At 41.0% G+C, this 22,155-nt stretch overlaps 1 protein-coding gene across 2 annotated transcripts in view; it reads right to left on the bottom strand.

The window, feature by feature from the left end:
* Positions 1-18,800, bottom strand: part of TSPAN14 (tetraspanin 14) — a 43,459-nt gene extending 24,659 nt beyond the window's left edge. Inside the window, exons 1-2 of one of the 2 annotated variants that reach the window (XM_086752244.1) lie at positions 18,515-18,800; positions 2,799-2,896 (exon numbers count right to left, since the gene is read on the bottom strand). In XM_086752244.1, the coding sequence (XP_086608370.1) occupies positions 2,799-2,879 (81 nt within the window). In that variant the 5' untranslated portion in view covers positions 2,880-2,896; positions 18,515-18,800. Of the gene's footprint in view, positions 1-2,798; positions 2,897-13,944; positions 14,085-18,514 lie in introns of those variants that run through there. The other variant, XM_086752245.1, reaches the window with a different exon arrangement.
* Between the last annotated feature and the right edge of the window lie 3,355 nt (positions 18,801-22,155).

The raw sequence follows: 22,155 nt of genomic DNA, 5'->3' as shown, positions 1-22,155 counted from the left end.
GGCACATAGAAAATACACTTTGTTCTACACACAACAGGATTTGTTCAGTTAAAGAGATTGTCATCCCAGCCAGACGGATGTCATAGGCTCCTAAATCATTGTGTCAGCTAAATGATTCATGCATCACCTATAGGAGTGTCTACTCTCCCACTCAATATTTACATAGCTTGTTCTACAACTAAAGGTGCCGAACTTATCCAAACAGCCGTAGTTACACATAGTTTACTAGGTCAGCCTGCTAATAACTTCTCAGCAGAAGCCTCAGATCATTCATTGAGCAAGCTACCAAGATTCCTAGTACCTGTTCAGAAAACCAATTCCTCCAGCCAAGAGATCAGCTGAAACACACAAGCTGTATTTCAAATTCTCCACATTTTTTCCGTATCTCTTCTTTAAAAATTTTTCTTTAAGGAGAAGCCTTGGATCTTCACAACTAACTTCAAGAGAATACAGTAAAAATGAAATTTGAAAAAAGTGAAATGTAATGAGTCCGCAGGAATAAAAAAGAAAATAGAAAGAGATAAAATTAATTCCTGTGAAAAAGCAGAGGTAAATTCTTGAGAGTCTTCCCAGTAAAGACAAAAAATTCATTTTTTCAAAGGCTGTTTACCCATCAAAAACAGTAATAAACCTCACTTATGAGACACTCGCTAGAAAGAAAGCAGAGGTCCAGAACAATCCTAATATATCCGTGAACAAAAGCGTCTATCAATTTCTCACATATCACCTCACACTATCTGTTGAAGAACATTCACCCAGTTACAAAGTGATTTTTCTGAAAACCAGAACAGCTTGACAAATATTACTTCTCATCGCATCACACTCCACTACAGGTACATAGGAGTTACACCATACAGAAGGAAAATAACTACAGAGCTGGCGGCCTTTGAGCACATACTTTTTGACATGTGAGGCCATGATAGGAACTCTCAATTGCTAGGGGGAAAAAAACAAACAAACCAAAAAAAAAACCCCAAAAAAACCCCCAAAACAAACAAACAAAAAAAAAAAAAGAACCCAAAAAAAAAAAAAAACCCCAAACCCTAAAGAACATTTGCACTATGGCTATATTGTGGCAAATTAACACTTACTGGAAAAAAAGTTTCTACACAAGCAACAGACATCTTTTCTGCCCTGTTAGCCACACAAGAACAAACTCCTCTGTGGCTTCATGCTACAGTGTCATGTTAAAACATTGCATAGTAAACAAGAGATGGTGACAGTAGCAAAAATTTCTGTGGTTTTCAACAGCAATACCCACAAATTGCAATCTCAGTATTACCTGGCCTTCTAACATTTTAATTAGGCTGAAAAAATGGTGACTAAGAAGCTCACAAGACTCCTAGCTCTTCTCTCTGAGTAGTGATTTCCTACCGTACGGGTCTTGCTTTCAATAGAAAATTGTGCCAGATGACCTCCAGAAGTTCAAACCTAGACTCTTCTACAATTCTAAATTAATTGAGAGTTTTGTCCATCATATACGCAGCTTTCAAAAAACTTATTTTCTACCTTAAGTACTGCCAAAGCAGTCAAAATGCGCAGAAACGTCAACCTAGTTGACCAGAAGTTTATTGTGGGTTAATCAAGCAAAGGAGTCATTATTGACAAGTATGAACAAGATTCTGCAGCCTGCAATTTATGCTTAGACACTAAATTACCTTTTTTACTGAAGTTAAATACAGATTTGGATAAAAATTCTGTGTATCTTAAATTTAGGGAGTTAAAAGTTGGCATGGTTTAAGGAATCAGAGTAAACAAACAGGTCTTCTCTAGCCTATTTACTGATTTCAGACAAGTTAGGATCAGGAGAATCCATTTTTACTCTTAACTTCAACAAGTTGCTTCAACCACTACCATCTGATCCTTTCAGCTTTGAAAAAAAACCTAAACATTCTTAGAAGCAGCTATCCATACTAAGAAATATTTAAACTCTAAATCAGAACATTAATCCAAGCTGCTAGCACCAGGCAAGTCACTGTATCTGCACTTCTCCATGACTACCCATCCCTTTCCACGACTGCAGTTTCTGTGACTTTAGGTGTGAACTCCTAACATTCAACCTGCAAGTTCTGAAAATTACCAAATTATCTGAACTACATCTTTACCTTTACCTCCTCCTCAAAGACATGTTAACTATTTCCAGTGCAACACTATGCACTAACTTCTTTTCCAAGGTAGTTACGTGCTTCAGTGATCTTGACCATCATACACATCTAAAATCACACACCTGGTTTTGCCCTCTTTTCACATTGACAATTCCAAACAAACATTACAGGCAGGTTAGTCCCTAGCTAAGGATTTCAAGATAGTATCAGACAATTTTCCTGCCCACAGAGCATGACATTTAAGATACTGACTATGTTTAACAGGGAAGCAACTTAACATACCACTTAAGCGAACTTAAGAAAGCTAGCTTCACCCAAACAACCAGCACTCAATAGCCTCCATCATTTAAAAGACAGAGGTCTTGTCAGCCACAGCAGAGACTACGCTATTTTCCTTTCTCTGTTAAAAAAAAAGAAAATCAGTTTCATCTGCTTCACTCCTTTATCTTCACTCAGAAGATAAGATAGGAGGAAGGGGCATGCAAGGGAGGAATCATTATTCACATAATTTTCAGTAATAATTACTTTCTCACATGGGATTGGCTTCTTTAATTCCAAAACACCTGGGACATACCATACATCAGCTTCCAGTTTCAGGTAAATATTTCAGCCTGTTTTCTTGAAGAAATACGCAGGTAGTTAATAAAAACTGAGGTATGCCTAAATATTTCAGTCTGTACATTTTGTACTCACCCAGAAGACAATGTTGTAGCTGAAGAGCAGGTATTTGTACCAACAGCTGACTTCGGCAGTAGAATATCGGTAATAGTGCATCTTCTATAGCACAGCGTCTGCACAGGACAGAAAGGATAAGAAGAATTATGCAGTGAAAGATTTAAAGAATACAGGATTTTTTTCTCCTATCTCTTTTGCTCTGTTGAGAAAGGGACTACAGTAACCTGTATGATAGGCCATTCAGAGGTATGTTCAAAGTCAGCTCAGAAACTCCAGCTGACCCTAAACTCCCTCCAAGTATTTGTTGCTTAATACCATACCTTCTTTAAGGAAGGTCAGCATCAGCAAGTTGACATTCATCTGCCTTCTCACTCCTTCAAAAGAATCTTACTTACACAGCTGCTTAGACTTATGCAAAGGTCTAAATACACACCCTGTGGACTGCACATCCAACAATCCAGCTCATAAGATGTTAGAAGTGGTTACCTGGAAAATCTCAGTGTCTACAGACTGCTAAATACAACAGGCAGTCATACTCTGTCTTTTACATACTTTAATGTTTCTTTACCAAATCAGTACCCCATAAGAGGTTTTTTTTTTTCCTCAAGAACAAATGTCCCAGCATTAAACAGCTGATATGCTCTGCAGAGTTAGGTTTTCTTGCTTCCTTAGATACACTAGAGATAAAGTTCAACTGCAACTGTTGCTCAAATATTTCAGAGAACTACAGCTTGTCAGAGTATCATAACTAAACCGCCCCTGCAGAAATGCCATATACAGGAAAACAACAGAGGACAAGCTGTTAAATCGAGAGCTGGAGCAGGGAAGACAAAGCTCTCACAGCCCTTGCATTCTAAAGAACTGACCACATGAGTGCTGCCTGTAGCAGATAAGTAGCTCCACATTTCAACCCTTCACTCGCTTGAGGCAAATGTTTTCCTCCCATAAGATGTCAGTGAAAGGCTTGCCACAGGGAAGTAAGCACAAAGAATTTTCAAACACCTCATAACTAAGAGACTTCAAGGACTACGCTGACCTGGACATTCACAGACTGTATGCAAAAAACCAAGACTACCCAGCAAAGTCTGAAACCAAGCACCATGGAACAGAGAACTGAAGAGCTGTGAACTGTGAACATCCACAGCTCTGAGAAGGGAAATTAATTTTTTAGAAGGCAATCTGCACCTGGATAGAAAAAACCCCAGAATCCTGCTGAAAGAAGGAACAGAACCAAATACCTGTCAGCTTTGAGACTCCTATTCAATATAATAAACAGCTTGCCTTAGCTTTTAAGTGAAATACCAATTATTTTCCAGGACTACTATGGAGTACTACCATCAGTGTCTTATTGAAAGGTTTTGTTTTGGGCTTGGGTGTGGTGGGGTTTTTTGGGTGTTTTGTTTTTTTTTTTTTTTTTTTTGCTTGTTTGGGTTTTTGTTTGTGTTTTGTTTGTTTGGGTTTTGAGATCTCAACACAAATATTTAAAATCTTATTTCCCCCCCACCCCACCCCGGGGCTAAAACCACATATATAAACAAGAAAGGGGAAACATAACCCTTATTTTTAAAAACGGAAACAAGGAAGACCCAGGGAACTACAGGCCAGTCAGTCTCACGTCTGTGCCTGGCAAGATCATGGAACAGATCCTCCCGGAAATTATGCTGAGGTACATGGAAAATGAGGAGGTGATTGGTGACTGCAAGACTTGTGGACAGCGAATAACTTCTGCTTTTTTTCAAGCTAAGATGGCCTGAATGTGCATAAAAGGAATTTTCAGATCTTACTGAAAGTTGGTAGGTATTACACAAGTCATACTGACTCACTTAAAATGAAGTAGATCAATTTGTATATAATAGAGCCAGACATCATCTAAGCAGCCTTCAAGCATGTGCTACCTATGTAGGTTGCTTAAGACACACTACCCACAGATTACTCTAGATTACTACATCTGGACAGACACAATAGCTACAAAAAAAAAAAAAAATAATAATTAAAAGGAATTACTCCTCCTGATTCCATATGAGATTGAGTAAAATTTCCATGTGAGATGGAATAAAATTGAGTTAAGTCAAAACTAAAACATTTTCTCCTCAATAGCCCCAGTAAAGGGACTGAACACATGAACTACTTAGCTGGTTTCAGAGAAATGGCAGAGTCTGAAGAATGACTAAAGAATATATTGCACATTCTTACAGAAACACTCAAAATTTTTCAGACTAGAGAGTGTGAACATTCACCATTAATACCTCAGCTTGATATTTCCACAGTTCATATGCTCATTCCCATACAGTTTTAACCAAACACTGAAAAAAAGGTTTTTTTGCCTTCCAGAATTTCACCTTACAACTAGGTTCTAATGCTCACAAGTTCATTTACAGCAAAAAAAAAAATCCACTTAATCTTTTTTAAAACAAATAAAGTTGTACTTTACGGACTTTCCTAGATGCAACCCAGCCATATACATAAGCTGAGTTTCGCAGCACACAGTCCCAAAATGTAGACAGCTCCGCTTCCTCATGCCCTGGGACTCAGCTTTAGTTACTGACCCTTTCAACCCACACAGCTTCACAGACAACATCTAGGAATCCTACCATTTTGAGACACAATGAAGAAAAATTCTTTAAAAACCACTCTCCTGATACTTTTCTAAGCCCGCAGCTGAGAGAATGTAAGAAACAGAATGAACACTTGGTTTTCTCAACTTCTTCATGTCAGTCTCTAGCGCCAAATGCCAATCTACATTTCATCAATCAATAATCACACACTTACCCAAGTCAGTAAGTCTGATGGGTCTGGGGAAGAGATGGAAAAGAAGGGACTCTAGGAAACAACAGCAGAACCCCATTAATCGGAGCAGAGTCCAAAACTCCATTTGCATCAGTGTAAGCCTGTATTACAGGAATACACTGGGTGCCACTGCAAACACTCTCTTCCGGATGCAGGCACACTGGGGCTCTCATTCTCATTCCCTCCCTGTGAAAATCAGGATCCTGCCAAAAGACAGGAGCAGCAACTGTAAAATGCACATGCTACTACTAAGAAACATTGCTTTTGCTGCTGCTACCACTACAAAAGACCAGGCAGCAGGTGGCATTTAACTAGCACATCATTAAATTCCATAAAAACAAGGTTCTACTAGACAAAGAGGCTTAAAATATAATCTGAGGCAGAAAGGCAAGCATACCATTTCAGGAGCTAAAATACAAATTAAAATACACACTTTTTTGTTGGGTTGCCCTCCCTGGCATTGAGACTTACATCCAACAATTCAAGTCCCAACTTCAGTGAAACTATTCACACAAGTAAGAGCATCAAAAGTACCCTTACTGACAAGCACCATTCCCCTCCTTCCTCATCGTTTTGACCACCAGCTTGTAACATTTCTGCCCACTTCCCCATACAACTGGCAAGATGGCCCAGTCAACATCAATCACAATATTTCCACTGAATGAAAGAGTACAATGTTGGTGGGTTTTTTTTTTTTTTTTGGTACTTTGAAGTGACAGAGTGCCTCATATTACCAGTACTCATTCCTTGTTGCAAGAAGCTGTCCTATAACAGCAAAGGTCCCTGGAGAGATGTTACCTTCTGAAACATATGCTTATTTTAAGAGCAGATTTGACTTATCCTCGCTAGGAGTTTTTTTTGTTCTTTCTGATGGACCACCAAACACCATATGGAGCAATACAATCTTACTGCTATGGAAGTGACATCCTGACATAACAAATCTCAAGTGTACATGTGTCTGACTTTTTCCCTTAACCCTACAAATAAACAGACCAAGCAATTCACTCAAGGCCACACAGCCACCTTCCTTAAATGCAGTCATGTTTCCTAACATAGGAGGCATCTGTTACCAGTCTAGAAATCTGCTACATCGGCATTTCACTTAATTTATATCACAGGCTACATAACTATGGTTAGGCAATACTACAAAACACTTGGAAGATTAAAGTAGTATGTGGGCAGCACAGACTAGTAACTTTCTCTACTGTGTTTCAGACAGAGCAAGTCACATTATGTCAGCTGACAGTTATCACCCACTCATGACAACAGGAATTTCTAAAAGTTAAATACAGAGCACTGCTGCTTTGGTAGAATATATAATTTGGTCTTAGTGTTTACAGCTTTAGTAAGGGAAAAAAGAAATGTAGTCATTCATCAAGAGGCTACTGCCATTTCCAAAGCATTTCTACACCCACAGATTCCACTCCCACCTTCAAAACGCCACAGCAGTGATATCCATCATCTCTAATCATCATAAAGCAAAAGCTGTAATATATTAAACAATCTAATTTGGATATGCAGGGAAATCCTCTCAGATAAGATGTTAAATCTAGAACAAGAACACTAATGCATATTCTCTAGATCTAGGTCCACAAGTTCTTTTGACCTCTTTTGGAGGCATTAACTTTACAAGGCAGACCTAAGTCACATTGAAATTCCAGGTTCAGCCAGTACTGCCACCATATGCAGTCCTCATCCCCTTCCCTGCCCCTTCCCAAAATCCACAACCATTAATCATCCTGTTCAGTGGAGCAAACAATCATGCAGCAAATCTTCAGATCAATCCTGTGATCTTGTACCACACGCCAAGAAGAAAACAGTTTTAAGCCTCGCACTTTAGCTCCCCAGAGCTCATATAAATGACTGCGGGTGCAGAGGGCAGGAGAACACTGATGGGAGGCCAGAAGTTCACAGAAATACAACATCTCTGCAATGTCAGCCTACAACAGCACCACAGGCTACACCACACTTGAAGCTAACACATTGAAATAGATGAAGCTGGGGAACAGGGGCAGAACTGAGGTGAGAGAAAACAAAGGAAAAAAAATTGTTTTGTAAGCTGTTGGCTGCCCCCCCCATCTTTCAGCAGTAAAAAGCATCAAGTCTATATGAAGCTGGTGAACAAATCAAGAAAGACAAAAGAAGAATGCACTGAGGAGCAAGAAGAATTTTTAAAGGCAGCAAGAGATGCACTTTGGCCTATCCTTTATTTTGATACGACTACTTAATTCCATTACTCCATCAGCACCAGATCAATATCAAAAAGCATCGGTTCATTCAAGATACGTTATAATTAAAAATAATTGTCATATTCTTTGGAGGCGCTCAATCAATAGAGGGATTTTTTTTTTTTGTGAAGCTGAAAGACTTATCTCTGACCAGGGATAGTTAAGAGATTTTCTCAGGATCTTCTGAAAATGAAGCAACTAAGAGGCACCTACAGACTGTTCTTTCCACAGTTGCTGAGCACTGAGCGAGTCTTGATGTTCAGTACAATATCTGGATGCTGAGCATCAAATCTTCATGTGCAAGGACTGAGCTGATGCAACACAAAGGCAAGAAAAACTAACAGGAGTTCTTACAGGCTAATCTGTTCTTGGAAACACAGATAGTAGCCCTGTGGATGATTCAGGAACTCCCTGCAAGTATATGTCATATTCATTTTTGTAATTTTGTCTCCAAGGAACTCTGACTGAGGCCTCACAAAAAACACAAGCTTCTCTTAAGAAATACGAGTATAGTGTATTTACTTCTGCTGCAGTCCAGAAGAGCAGAGAAATACTTGCTCATTCTTAGAGGAAACCTGACAATCACTCAACAAATGGGTATTTTTTTAACCTGAAAGACTCATGATGGAAGACAGATATTGCTAATAGGTTATCCTTGTTTTAACAGAAAAATAATGGTAGGTAACACCGGCACAGATTGCCCAGAGAGGTGGTGGATGCCTGATCCCTGGAAACATTCAAGGCCAGGTTGGATGAGGCTCTGAGCAACCTGATCTGGTTGGAGATGTCCCTGCTGCTTGCAGGGGGGTGGGACTGGATAACCTTTAAAGGTCCCTTCCAACCCAAACTGTTCTATGATTCTATAAGTGGATCTCTGAAGTCAGTGGAAAACATGATCAAAACCAGACAGATTTCTTAAGCTGTCATCTTTTGGGACTCTTATTTTTGTCATGTGCTGAAGCCTCAAAGTATTTGAAGAATACGTCAAGCACAAGTTGCTTCAGTAGAAACTCTACAAAAGAAGCCCTCAGAGCAGATGCAATCCCCTATACATGGGAAGTTTCAGATTTCAGTCATCAGGCTTTATTCACTACAGCACAAATTGCAACTTCAGAAAGGAAGGAACATACACCAGTGATCCCAAATCCAAAACAAGGAAGCAGTGACTCAGAAGAGCTTCACTCAAGCTCTACAGACAACTCACACTGAAGTTATGCATGTGCTTTTGATCAAGCCACTACTTTTAAGTGGGTGAGTTGCGTCTCAAGTACCAAGTAAAAGTACTGAACTCAGACTAACATTCAGAATGTAGACATCCAAAATTCTGAAGGAATAGTCTACATGGGCATCAAGAAGCATCATATTTTAACTTCTTCTGAACTCCCCGCTTGACATACATCACCAATACTGTGGCATAAAAGCCCTACACTGCACAACAGTAACCCAAGTAGTTATTCAAGCTGTCTTTCATGGGATATTTTCAGCTCCATTTGACTTCCTGAACTAAGAGAAATACACTAAAGGAATACCTGCAAAAGGTGAGCAGAATCAGAGATTGCTCCCACAGCAATTAAAAAGCAGCGACAGACGACAACAGTAGTTTTAACAACTTAACTTTTCACAGTTCTTCACACAGAAGCTACTAAAAGATATGGTTGGCTGGCCTTGCTTTCACATGTTAAAGTCTTTATTACTACTATAAAAGCTACTAGTAAGAAAAAAAATACGCAAAACAAAAGCAGCTTCAAAAACTCTGTATTATCATTTATACAAATCTGTCAGAATGAAAAACAATGACAATGTAGAATGCAAGTATTGGCTGTGTAAATTTAAACTGTAAATATTTTCAGTTATCAACACTGAGGAGAGGTACAACTCTACTCAGCTATCCACCAAATTTTACTAGGTTTATGCTATTTCTGCTCCACTGACCTCAGGTTCACTTAAGTAACAAGTGAACAGATAGAGACTTTCTGCTCCAACATACAGCAGCGCTTGACAAAGGCACCAACTAAAAGACACAGATCTCTTACCTAGTTCAAGGGAAATCCCCTCAAAGCAGCTGCTGCAAATAAAGTATATACTCCATATTCTGACTTAAAGTAAGAGATAGCACAGGAAGGACAAAGAAAAGGAAATGTCACAAGTAAACAGAATTTAAAAGCCAGCGATTTTCCAAACCTGAGCAGAAGTGTGAAAGACAGTAGAAGAGAGGAGGATCTTTTTGGAAGCTGTCAGGCTCTTTATTAAGAATTACAAGCAACAGCAGGAGTACAGGATGCAGGGCCTTCACTAACCTTATCCTCAAAATAACCCATGCTCATATAAGTTAAAACTCAGATTACAAAAGGATAAGTGAAACCCACACTAGACACTGTCACTGCAATTCAATGGATGGCTCATTAACACCTTGGGAAAGTTTGGAAAAATCTTTCATGTCTATAAAAACTTTATTTCAATAAAGCTATTGACCATGAGCTTGCTCATGTTGCAACTTATTTAGCATATGCAACAACCCACAAGCTACGTTTTCCTTTTACTTCACAGAAAATTCAGGTATTGTGAAACACAGAAGTGTGTCAGTCATTCTGATCACGAGCTTATTCACTCCAGGGAGCTATGCCTGTTAGAACAAGTAGTCAGAATAATCTTAGCTGATCAGAACTCCTCAGCTGCTTTCTACTACCTCTCGTGAAAGCAGATGCGTACCCACTCCCTTTAACATCAACGGGAGCTAGGCAAAACTCAAGGTCTCAAATTAAAGCAAGCATGTAATTTGACTTTTTTCCTTCCAACAGAAAGTTTTGGAACCCTTACAAAGCAAGTATTTTACTTGAAGAGCCAGAACTTCCAGTTTGGGGAATAATTTTATTTCTATTTAGTAATCTGGGAATAATTTCATTTCTATTTAGCGAACCAACGGTAACAGTACCTATTCCATACACGTTGGTCTGCTCCCTCCCATACCTCACGCAGACAAAAGTGTTTCAAGAACAAAATAAGTACTCTATTTGCTACCACTTTATATCACAAAAATAAGTCACAACTTAGAGAAGAGCCAGGAAGCCATCAACATTCTTTGCTGACAAATCCACTTTCTTCAGAGAATCTCCTAAGCTTTCAGGCATATTGTGGCATTCCCTCATTTCCAACAATGCCACTTGTCCAAGTCTCCAACTACATTTCAGCCAAAAAGGATATTCCTTCTTTTCCTTTTTTTTCACAAGAGACTGATTATAGTAACATACACTAGAGAAATGAAGAGCATATGATTTGTTTTGTGTTTTGTCCAGGGTTTATTTTTTCTTAAAAACATTCCTTGCTTTGGGTATAACATGTAGTCTGTCCACATCCACACCACATTTCTTAGCCTTTACACTGAATGTTCCTATATATGTATTTATATTTTATATAAATAATGTATAATGAAAGAGATCTATATTTTTTAAAAAACTAAACCAAATCAAACTAAGTTAAAAAATAATTACAGCGTTGACATCTGTTCTCTGGCAAATTAGCATGCTAAGAAATGAATGCATGTATCTGTACAATACTAGTTACATTCATCACTTGTTCTGCTTAAATAATGTCTCCACATCATGGAGACACAATAGAGAGCTGAATCCATAAAAAACTCAATTTTTTTTCTCCCCTCTCATCCCAAGTAATGGGACTTATGCTTTCAAACATCAGAGGAACACTCACTCCAAATGAGGCATCGTCCCAGCACTATGGGATACTGCTTACCTGGGGGATGGGGTATTAATGTGTGTTGGGTTTGGGGACCACGTTTTCAAAGCTTGCATTGTTTTGCTGCCCTCTGCCTCATGCACCAATTGCAATCACAACATATCGCAGAGAACCTAAATTTACGTGTCAACCAGGACGATCACGAGCTCACAGGCCACAAGAGAAAATAGCTTTTTATGGCCATGACAATAGCGAGAATAATCACATGGTGGTTGAGCTAACAACTTTCTGGTAAAGAAAGGCACTTGTGCGACTTTCAAAAAACAACTAGCAGCTAAACCTCTAACACAACATTGGAAGACATTAGAGATTGCACAAACTGGCATTCACCAAACACCTCACGATCCTAACCACCGCCACCTCTTCAGCAGACTAGATGTCTCAGTCCAAAGACACAGAAATAAGTGAATGCTCCAGGAAACCTAGCAGGTAGGCTAGCAGAGCACCCTGCACACTTTACCACAATACAAGGAAAAGAATATAAAACAAAGACAGAGACCAAACCTGCTGCAGTCCACTAAGCCCACGCTTGATACAGCTGCAGCCCCTCCCTCAAGAGCCAGCACTCAGGCGGTTGCTGAGAAACCCTCCACTGTCTCCTTGGAAGACTCTGCATCTGCCCCAGGGGAAGTAGGAAAACCAGGCTTTCCACCTCTCAGGAGTACGCCAAGAACAACACGGTGTCACTAAGATCAGGGCAAAGGCCATGAACTGACACCCTCAGGGCTCCTTCCAATGCGGATGTCAGCCTCTGCCATAGCTAACAGCAAATGCACCGGCAGAACTGGAAGGTGCCGAGGTTAGACACATTTACTAATCTGTGCCTTTAATAAAAGGAAAAAAAAAAAAAAAACAATACCTCCAGAGGAAAAAAAAAAATTAGTGAGAACACAGGAAACTGCCATCTAACGGGCTGACAACATGACTAGTTATACAAACAGCACGGGGGGGGGGGGGGGGGGGACCACACACAAAAAAAAAACCAACCAAAAAAAAACCCAAAACCAACCACAAAAAAAAGCCAATACAGAGCTGAACACCACCTACCCTTCTCACTCGTCCCAGCTGGACAAGGTTTTTCAGTTGAACTCCCTTCTGCCTTGCAGAAGCAGACCACTGCTGTGATCACTTTGTCAAAATACCCTTTGCAACCTCAGCATGCTGTACACTTTGCAAAGTACAGCCTTGCTGTACAAAGTACCTTGTTGTCTTCCGAGAGCCATCTCACTAATTGCCTATCCATTAGTTTCAAGTCAGACAACTTTTTAGACGAGCATTCCTTCTCCAAAGGCTTGCTGTGCAGACAAAAATGAAGTAACTGAATACTCAGGGCAAGGTAGAAAGCTTTGCTGTTCTGTGTGCTTCATTATATATAGCTACTATACCACTGCATTCATATTCCACACAGCATTAAGTACTTCCCTGAGCATCAGTTAATAACAAATTGCTGAGGGGAAAGAAATGTGCATCAACAGAATCAGCTGCATATCCTGGCAGTCAGAAGCCTGCACAGAGACCACAATCCAGCATCTCAGGTGTCTTCCTTCAGATGCGAGTTATTTGAGGCTATTCCCTTTGTTTTCTATTCCAGGAGTTTCTAGACATCAGTGTACATGTTTCAGCACCGATTTTATACCCCAAAGCAAGAGCAGACAGCTCTTGCCAAGCAGAACAAATAATACTCTTTTTGAAATATTAAAATTCACAGCATTCAGCTGTCTCTGAATACTTTGCTTCATATTGCTTCCTGTACCTATAACTGCAGCAACTGGAAGCTGCCTTGTTACCTCGAAGTCCATCAATTATTTAGAGAAAACACCTTTCCAGAGAGACTCAGGTATCAATTATTTAGTCTTTGAGCAGGAAACAAAAACCTTTAAAATAGGAAAACAACATTTCTGGAAAGGGCTGTTGGGCCACATGAACAAATTTGGGTTTGTACACTAGCAACCCGACTGAATTAGAATGAAAAAGTCAAAATAAAACAACCCATTAAAAAAGTCGAAAGTTCATATGTACATGCAAGCTCAGCAAGTACCCGAGCCCATTAGTGCCAAAGGAAGAGCCCCAACTACATCAGGGGACTTAAGCACAGGTCTTCACACGGTAGACTTTTATAAATACGTTATAAAAGCCTGCTCTCTAGACTGGGAGATAAAACAGAAAAGCTCCTTCGTAGTACCAGGACAACATTCAACAACGCTTACTGCAAAGATCAAGAGGAAACAAAGCCCTGTGTTTATTACACCCTTGCTTTTCACATTCAGGTTCAATTACAGACTAAGGCAGCTCTAAGATTTTCAGCTTTTGCACAGATTTCTGAAGACAAAGACACAGAAACAGCTCTCAAGAACATGTAAGCAGGCACTGTGAATAAGAGCAGAAATTCATTCACTTACACATATCAGGTATGAGCTTTACCACAAGGAAGGCTGTAACACCGTTGCTTTGCTCTCAAGAAGGAAAAGAGACAGGAAACACTGAAGCAAAACAAGTGCTGGTCCCTCCTTCCAAACGGGGGCTGAGGCACACTTTGAACCAGAAAGGAAAATAAACTTATTTTTAAATCCTACTAAAGCCCTAGTTTTGGATACAGTACCTCTTGTGGTCAGCATATTTTATTTTCATTTGCTCAAAAGTTTTCTGCATAAGTTACAACAGAATTCAAGTGTGAATAATAGAATAGAATGATACTTCTCTCTCAAGGGGCTTCAATCCCAATATTTATGTCAGGGTGGTAAAGAAGGTCAGGAAAAGCCTGGCCATTCACGTCAGTGGTTTCAACTGCAAACATCACAATTCCTTATCCAGTCAATATTTGAGGATCACCATTTCTGTAGGTTAAATCCTTTGCTGTAATCCTCACCTGTGACATGCTTAAAGTAGAAGAATTTACCCAACGATTTTTCAGCTCACTGACCATACTGAAAAAACAGGTTTTGTTCACTCATCCAGAATAAAGAGAGGCTGTTTTACAATGCAAAGAGTTCAATATAAGATGCTCAACTACATTTAAGTAATTAAATTGTGGCTGTTTTCAAAATGAAGTCAACTGAATCTAGACACTTCAGTTCACCCCCCCCCTTTTTTTTTTTTGATTGCTAGATTAAAATCAGATCTCAGCCTTTTCAGGGAGGCCCAAACTATTAAACTTTAAAACCCACAAATATCTAACCTTGATGAGCTTTACTCTGATCACCTCCGACATTGTTCTTAACCTTTCCCTTATCAGATGCTTTTAGCTGAGCATGAGCCGAAGGGCTAAGGAGAAGGATCCTCCTCTTGCCCAAGCTGAGTTACAGGCTGAAAGGCTGTGTCAATACTGTCACATAAGCTACCAAAGCTCCAGCTCTAGAAAAACCATAGATTTTAGGACTGTGTAATACTAGTGAGGAAGACACATGACCATCCTTTGGACGTACAATCGGAAGCCACCTGAAAAAGGACCATTTCTAATTCCCCCTTAGCATCAGCCTGCAACATTTACTCTGAAGTAATGAAAATTCCTGTTTGAGGGCTTGATTTACATTATCGTAGGTACTCAGTGAAAGAGCTTAAAGCAACACAAGAACCATAGCATGTTCATGGATTTTGTGAATTGCAGCCTGTTAGCCTTGAAAACGCACCACGGATGCCAAAGTACAAAGTCCGTTCTACCAGAAAGAGGAAGTTTTGATCCAGTAAGCCACAGCGCAAAGCAGCACGGCACAAAAAGCCCACAAGTAAAAACATTCTTGATTCACATGCAAGTGAGACATAAGCATCTCCTTTGTCTGGTGTTTGAAACTCACTATTTTAACATACCCCACCTAAGTGGATTTTTTTTTGTTTTGTAAAAGCAGACAGTTACAAAAAGGGAGGCTCTGTAGGAACAGTTTTGACAATAGGTCTGTGAACTCCACTTCCTTCCCCACCCCCGCACCTGAATGAGATTTCTAATCTAACACAGTGATATAATAAATTTAATTTATTCACGCTCAGCAGTGCTCAAACCGTGCCACACCTAACACACGATGGGAAACCTGACAGAAGACTATGAGAATTAATTGTAGGGATTAGCAAAAAAATCCGCCCCCCGACCCCCTCCCTCCCTTTTTTTTCCCCAAACATTCATTTCCAGGTAATGGTTGACTGGTAGTCACACACCAAAGCTTCATAAACTAAATATAACTATCCTCTAAGAAAATCAGAGGTCAGCATCAAGACAAAACAATCTATAAGGGATCAAAAACCATATTGCTCAGTTATCCATTAGAAGTTAGCCTACAACTTAAAATTCTTCATCGAGACTATCTACACATTTGCATCCAGACATGACCAAATTCACAACACACCATGGCAACAATGTTCTTGCTACATCAAAGAGCAAAAACTTACATCATCAATACCAAAGAAAACGTCCAAATTAGATAGCATTTCAGGGCTCGGAGCAAAGGCTTTTGTCGATCCTTTAACCAAGTATTACAAGGTGTAAATGTAGCAAAAGGTAGCCCAGAACATACTTCATTTCAGTCCTGGCAGGTATCATTAAATACACGAAGGCTCTTGCACAGACGCTTCTCCTAACAGAGTGCTCACAGAAGAGCATACCTGTCTTTCTTTTCTGTCCCTTTCCCGCAAGGGCACAGAGAGGAGAGCAAAGACGCTTTAAACAGGAAAATAGCATAGATTAATTATTGTACAATGCACTAAGTGCAGGCAAAGCCTATGCCCAGAGACAACAATAACACTCAATTATGACTCAAGTAAGGTTTCTTCTGATTTGGTCTTCTTACCCGGGGACAGGAGATGACGCTTCAACACAAAGGAAGCTACAAAGGAGGCTAACTGGATCAACTTATACTAAATAAAAATCACAGCATGCGTAAGGCAGAGAAGAGCAACTTTCAATGATTTTGAATAAGTTCTAGCCCTCACCTTTAGCAAGGCATTGTCCATATAAGCAATGGACAAAAAGCAAATGGACATATAAGCAAAATAGAGCAAAATACCAAACCACATAACTTACTCGCACAGTTTTTCAACACTACAATAAATGCATTCCCAAACTTTTGGGAAGCTGTTTCTAAAAACTGCTGTTTCAGTGGCATTGTCATTTTAAATATGAAAACCTTCTAAGGACAGGCAACATCACTACGTTCTTCCCTCCTCAACCCACCAGAACAGAGCTAAAAGAACATACATCACACTCTGAAAATACCTTCTTGTAGTGTCATTAGCCAGAGGATAGAGAACACCACTCCAACAACACAGGTGTCCTGGATTTGTTTAAAAATAAACCAACCAAAAACTTGGTTGGTTTATTTCCAACAGCTCATTCCTAGTTCACACCAATGACTAGACTTGAACTTCCACCTGACCCCTTCTCTCCCCACACAATTCCTGTCAAGCACATAGTGGTAGCATCTAAACCATCCACACTCAAGCATTTAAAGTTTCACACATTTATTGTAAGTATAAGGTGGCTCAGGAAGTCATAAGAGCACGTGAGTACTGATGCCTAACTCGCTGATGGAGATAGTCAGAAAGGACATCATCATCCCAACGAGCATTTATGAACAAGCTGTACTTCCATTCTCTAGGAGCTAGTTTCCTTCTATTTTATCCAGAGCTCTAGGGCACAAGCTTCATGTCTCTATTAAAAAAAAAAAAAAAAAAAAAAGCAGTGCTGGAAAAACCTTATCCTCCCAGTTATTTTAAAATATACTTCCCTCCACCACCACCTTTGAAGATCTACTAAGGAAGGGAAAACCCAACACAAGTTACTTATTCTTACTTTTAATACTTTTTTTTTTTTCCAGACAGGCTAAAAATTAAACCATTACACCTACATTGAGTATGTGAGATAAAGTTAGATGCATGCTTAACAGCAGATATTCTGAGAATGTAAAATTGTAGTTTGTTCTACATTAAAAAGCCGGTAGTGAAGTTCAGCTGGTGTAATGCCATGAGGTCCTGCCAAATACTAAGCCTTTTCCAGCTTAGCTTAAACCTTCTCCCTAGAAATGCACAAAGGCTGTTCCTTTCCTTAAAATAAAAGGCTTCCAAAGGGAAAAAAAAAAAAAAATACTTTTCCCACATTAACCGTGCCTAACGTATTTTACTTGAACTCTCCTCATAGGGTCCATATGCCGCAGCTTCTCAGCAGTGCTCTGTAGTGCTCACAGACCAGAAAGAAAACATTCACCTGAAACTACAAAGACAACCAAGGTAAATGACCAAAGCGGAACTGGTGATGCGTTAGTTATCCAAATATCCACCTTGGGATCCCACAGGAGCCAAAACAGGCCCGGCCGTCGAGTGCAGTGTCACAGGCCGGGCCTGTTTTGGCGGGAAGCTTAAAGAGCGTCGGAGAGGTTCCTTGCTAACACAGCTTACAGGTAATTAAAGTTAAAATTAGAAAATAAAAAAGTTACAGGCCTCAATCCTGGCACACACAGAGCAGCTGCTTCTGCTAACAGCAACGCCCGGACCGAGGTCAGGGGCTAGCAGCAGCCGGTGCCCAAGAGCAGAGGAAGGAGCAGGCAAATGCCGTCTGTTGCTGCAGCCGCAGCATCCAGAAAGGCCTTTTTAAAAAAAAAATAAAATAATAAACACATTTTCTCCCACGAGGCACTTCACTCGGTGAAACAACTTCGCGTGAACTCCCAGAGGAAGCCTCGCCCAGCCTCTCCGGCTTCCTTTAATGGAAAAGGACAATGGCAGAGGCTCGCCACAGCCCCACATTTTCGGGAATCTCGGGGAACCCGAGGGCTGCTGCCTACCCCCGAGGGAGAGCAGCTGGGCAGCGCCTGCTCCCCGCCCGGTTCAATGGCTGCCGCCTCCCAGAGAATGCTGCAGGGCAGAGCTCTGCTCCGGGAAGAACTCAAAATGCCGGTGCTTCAAGAGAGGGGAGGGGAGAAGAACGGGGTGTTCCGTGCGGCGGGGGTCAAACTGCTGAGGGGGAGCCCGGGGCGGGCAGGGACTCACCGGAGGCAGCAGCCTGCTCGCTAAGTTTCGCCAAGTTGCGCGGAAGGGCAAGGCGGCGGTCGGCGTGCTCGGGCGTCCCTCCGCTGCCTCGGCTACTCCATGGGCACAGCGCGGCGTGTCGGCTCCTCTGCACCGTCCCCGCCACAGCGCCAGGAAATGCCTCTCCGCAGAGCCGAGCCGAGAGCCAAATCGGCGAGGCAGCGCGGAAACGCAGGCCACGCCCGCCCGCCCGCAGCGCCCCTTTTGCTCCACACAAAGGAGAGGCGCGGCAGGCCCAGCTCTCTCGCCAGATCCCCGGGCTCCTGCGGGCCGCTTCGCCCGCTGTCGCCCCCCCAAGGCGTCGCCCGAGCTAGCGGGGGGAACCCCAGCGCCCCGCAGTGACCCCCGAGGCCGGGCGGAGGCTGCGAGCGCCAGCGGCGGGAACGGCCGCCCCCTCCTGGCCCCCCCGGCGGCAGAGCCGGGGCAGCCCGCGGCGCTCGGTGAGGCTCTCGAATGTTTTATTTTAGGCGTTTTCTGGGCGGGCTTGGTTGAGGCTTCTTAGAAAACGAAGTAAAATGGAGTTGACTGGTAAAGCTGAAATAAGATGCTAGAAGAAGAATCACCTGAGTTTTAGGGAGGCCCTAAGGAAGAGGAGCTGTGAAAGGTCATTAGATCATCAGGTGGTAAAAAGAACGAGAACAGATCCTTTGTCCACCTCAGAAGTAACTCTTCATCTTACAGAGACTGAGTCACATCTCCTTCCTTTTCCTTCCATTTTTTTTATTAACCCTGTATCTGTACTGAAAAAAAAAAAAAACACGGGCTTACAAACAAGGGAAAGTTGATTGAAGATAAAATTACTACAGGGAAACGTTGTTTCTCAAGCTCAGAATAAACAATTTTTCAGTTATTAGAGTTTCCAGTAACTAGCTGAGTTGTTGACCTGTGATGTGATACTTGGGGTCCTGAGAAGTGATTTAGATTTGTGTACATGCGTTAAAAAAAAAAAAAAAAAACCAACATTAAATGCAGATAAGGAACTAGGTCAGTAGAGGTAGCTGTTGGTACAACAAAATCAACAACTATGTTGTTCTGGGTTTTTTTTAAATGAACAGTCTACATTTAAAGAAGAAAACATTTTTTTAAACCAGATAGTCAGTCCTTGTATGTCTCCAGCACTGGAAATTCATTTAGAAACTCTTCAGCTGGGCCTGTTCCAGTAGGACAAGGGGTAATGGTTTTAAACTAGGAGGTAGATTTAGATTAGAAATAAAGAATAGTTTGGTTCTTTTTTTTTTTTTTTTACAATGAGGATGGTGGAACACTGGAACAGGTTGCCCAGAGAGGTGGTGCATACCCCATCCTTGGAAACGTTCAAGGCCAGGTTCGATGAGGCTCTGAGCAACCTGATCTGGTTGGAGATGTCCCTGCTTCTTGCAGGGGAGTCGGACTGGATGGCCTTTCAAGGTCCCTTCCAACCCAAACAATTCTATGATACCATGATTCTAACTCCAAATAATCTCAAAGTTGGCTTAAAAAAAAAAAAACCCAAAACCAACCCATTATATTTATCAATAATAATTCTTTAGAACATATTCAAACATCATTTGGATCAAGTTTTGACTTGATCTCTGAAAGACAGGATTAGAAAACTTTCAAATGTTGGTAAGCTTATGTAGCTTTCGACTCAAGTAGTATGCTGTCCTGCTAGCTGTTTACAGGAACTGTCACTGTTAAGAATACAAAAACACTCTCCCAGAGCTAGGTCTGACGTAGTTACCATACATATGCCTTTGCCAAAGCTGACGGAGTAGAGAACTCTCAGTTTTCGTGAGTATTTTAATAAACACCCTCAAAAGAACTTCATGGGTCTTCCTAAAAATCTTTCTAGACAAAGAACAGAACATTTGATCACATTGTAGCATTAGTGATTTGCGTGTTTAACAGCCATTATACTTCAGCTAGACATTCTAAACGCTGGACATAATGGCTTTTTGCTTCTTTTTTCCAAGATCACAAAACACGGTCCGTTTGGCTGGGCTAAGAGCAGGGCTGCAGCCCCGTGGCATCCTCATCATCTAGGACTTACTGCAGCCTGACTGAAAGAACCGGCGGCCAGCTCTGTGGGAGTGGATGGAATTCAATTGCACGTACACAAAATTGTAAGTAGATGCTCTCTGGATTTATCAGGTTCTAAAGGCACTTCACTTTATCTTAAATTTCTGGGAGTTTATCTGGCTTTCATCCCGTTCTCCAAGGACTGTTTATGCCTTTCACATTTCATGTTTATGTGAAATGCATAAACAGCCCTTGGAACAAGGCCTGAAATCCAGGTCTAAGATCAGTACCTTCTTTGCCTGTCTTTGTGCCAGATCCTGTGCTCTGCAAATGGCAAAACTTTCTAGTTCCCACTAGAAAGAAACCTCAAAACTATATAGGAGCCATGATCCAGAATACGCCTCCTGTTCTAAGAAAGATCTTTGTTATTATTAGCATTTTGTAACTGTAAGAAACAGTAGCACCCATTTCTTTTAGTATCTGTGTTTCCTACCACTTGCCCTCCAAAGTGACAACACGCCTACTGGGACAAGTGGCTGTGCTTACACAATGCTCTGAACTTTTCAGGTTTGTGGAGGAAGAGTTTTAGGTGCCTTGTGTCAGGTAAGTACTCACAATACAGGTACTTCCTTTCAGTGGTAAAACCCAGGACAAAAAGCCCTCAGGCGCAATTCTTTATTTCACGGAGCAAACTCTTGGCAACTGTCTGCCTACCCTAGATGCCATTCAGAGGAGCCCACCTCCAGCCAGTCATTTTATGTCTTTGAGCACCCAACAGCTTTTTGCCGCCATCTTATGGGCATACTTACCCAGGCTGCTCAGAACATGGAGAGTACATGGCTTCTGCACCTGTCCATGACTCCTAGGAGAGCCTTTATAGAGAAAGTCCGTATCATGTAGTCAATTTGCTGTAGACTTTGCTGCTCTACTTTCCAAACTCCTGTTCCTTCTTCCATCTCCCAAAACAGTCAAACACAAGTTTCAGCTGACAGTAGCATACAGGAGTCCAATTTCCACTAAATTTTCAAATGAAACATCTTGGTGAACACATGAATCACTCAAAATCCTCACTGCGAGTGTTGTTTCAGGGAAATGTGAAGAACAGACTCTGAAGAGCACATAACTATTTTTAGTTAAAATCAGTTCTGCCTGGACATAAATATTTTTTTTAAAGGTCAGTATATCATCCATAATGATGTCATTTTAAGGCCTGCATAACTGATTTAACACAGACCAAGGCCAGGCCTCAGTGTTCTGCTGCCAGGACAAAAAGTATCCTTCCCTTGAGTTCTGCTAGCTTAGTATGTTCTAGCCTGCACATTTTTCCAAAGGTACCTAGCCTTTTATATACACCAGCTGATGAAGAATACGCAACACTTGCTAATCCTCTTTAAGTGCCATGTTAAAATTTTGGTTAGACTTTGAAATATCAGCACATTTTGAAAATCGATGCTGTCCTGCTCATAATTCAGTCTAGGTACATATATTTGCTTATGTATGGTACTGGCTCTCAGGGATCATACTGTGCGACACTACATCTATTTTTAGGAGTAACAGCTCAGCCATTCTACTGCAGAACTCAAGCCAGGATGGAAACTCTACCG

This window comes from Chlamydotis macqueenii, chromosome 7 (assembly GCF_036417535.1).
Source record: "Chlamydotis macqueenii isolate bChlMac1 chromosome 7, bChlMac1.mat, whole genome shotgun sequence".
In the NCBI taxonomy this organism is placed as follows: Eukaryota; Metazoa; Chordata; class Aves; order Otidiformes; family Otididae; genus Chlamydotis; species Chlamydotis macqueenii.
Note: the sequence above shows the minus strand (reverse complement) of the source record. Positions and strands in the feature narration are given on the sequence as shown.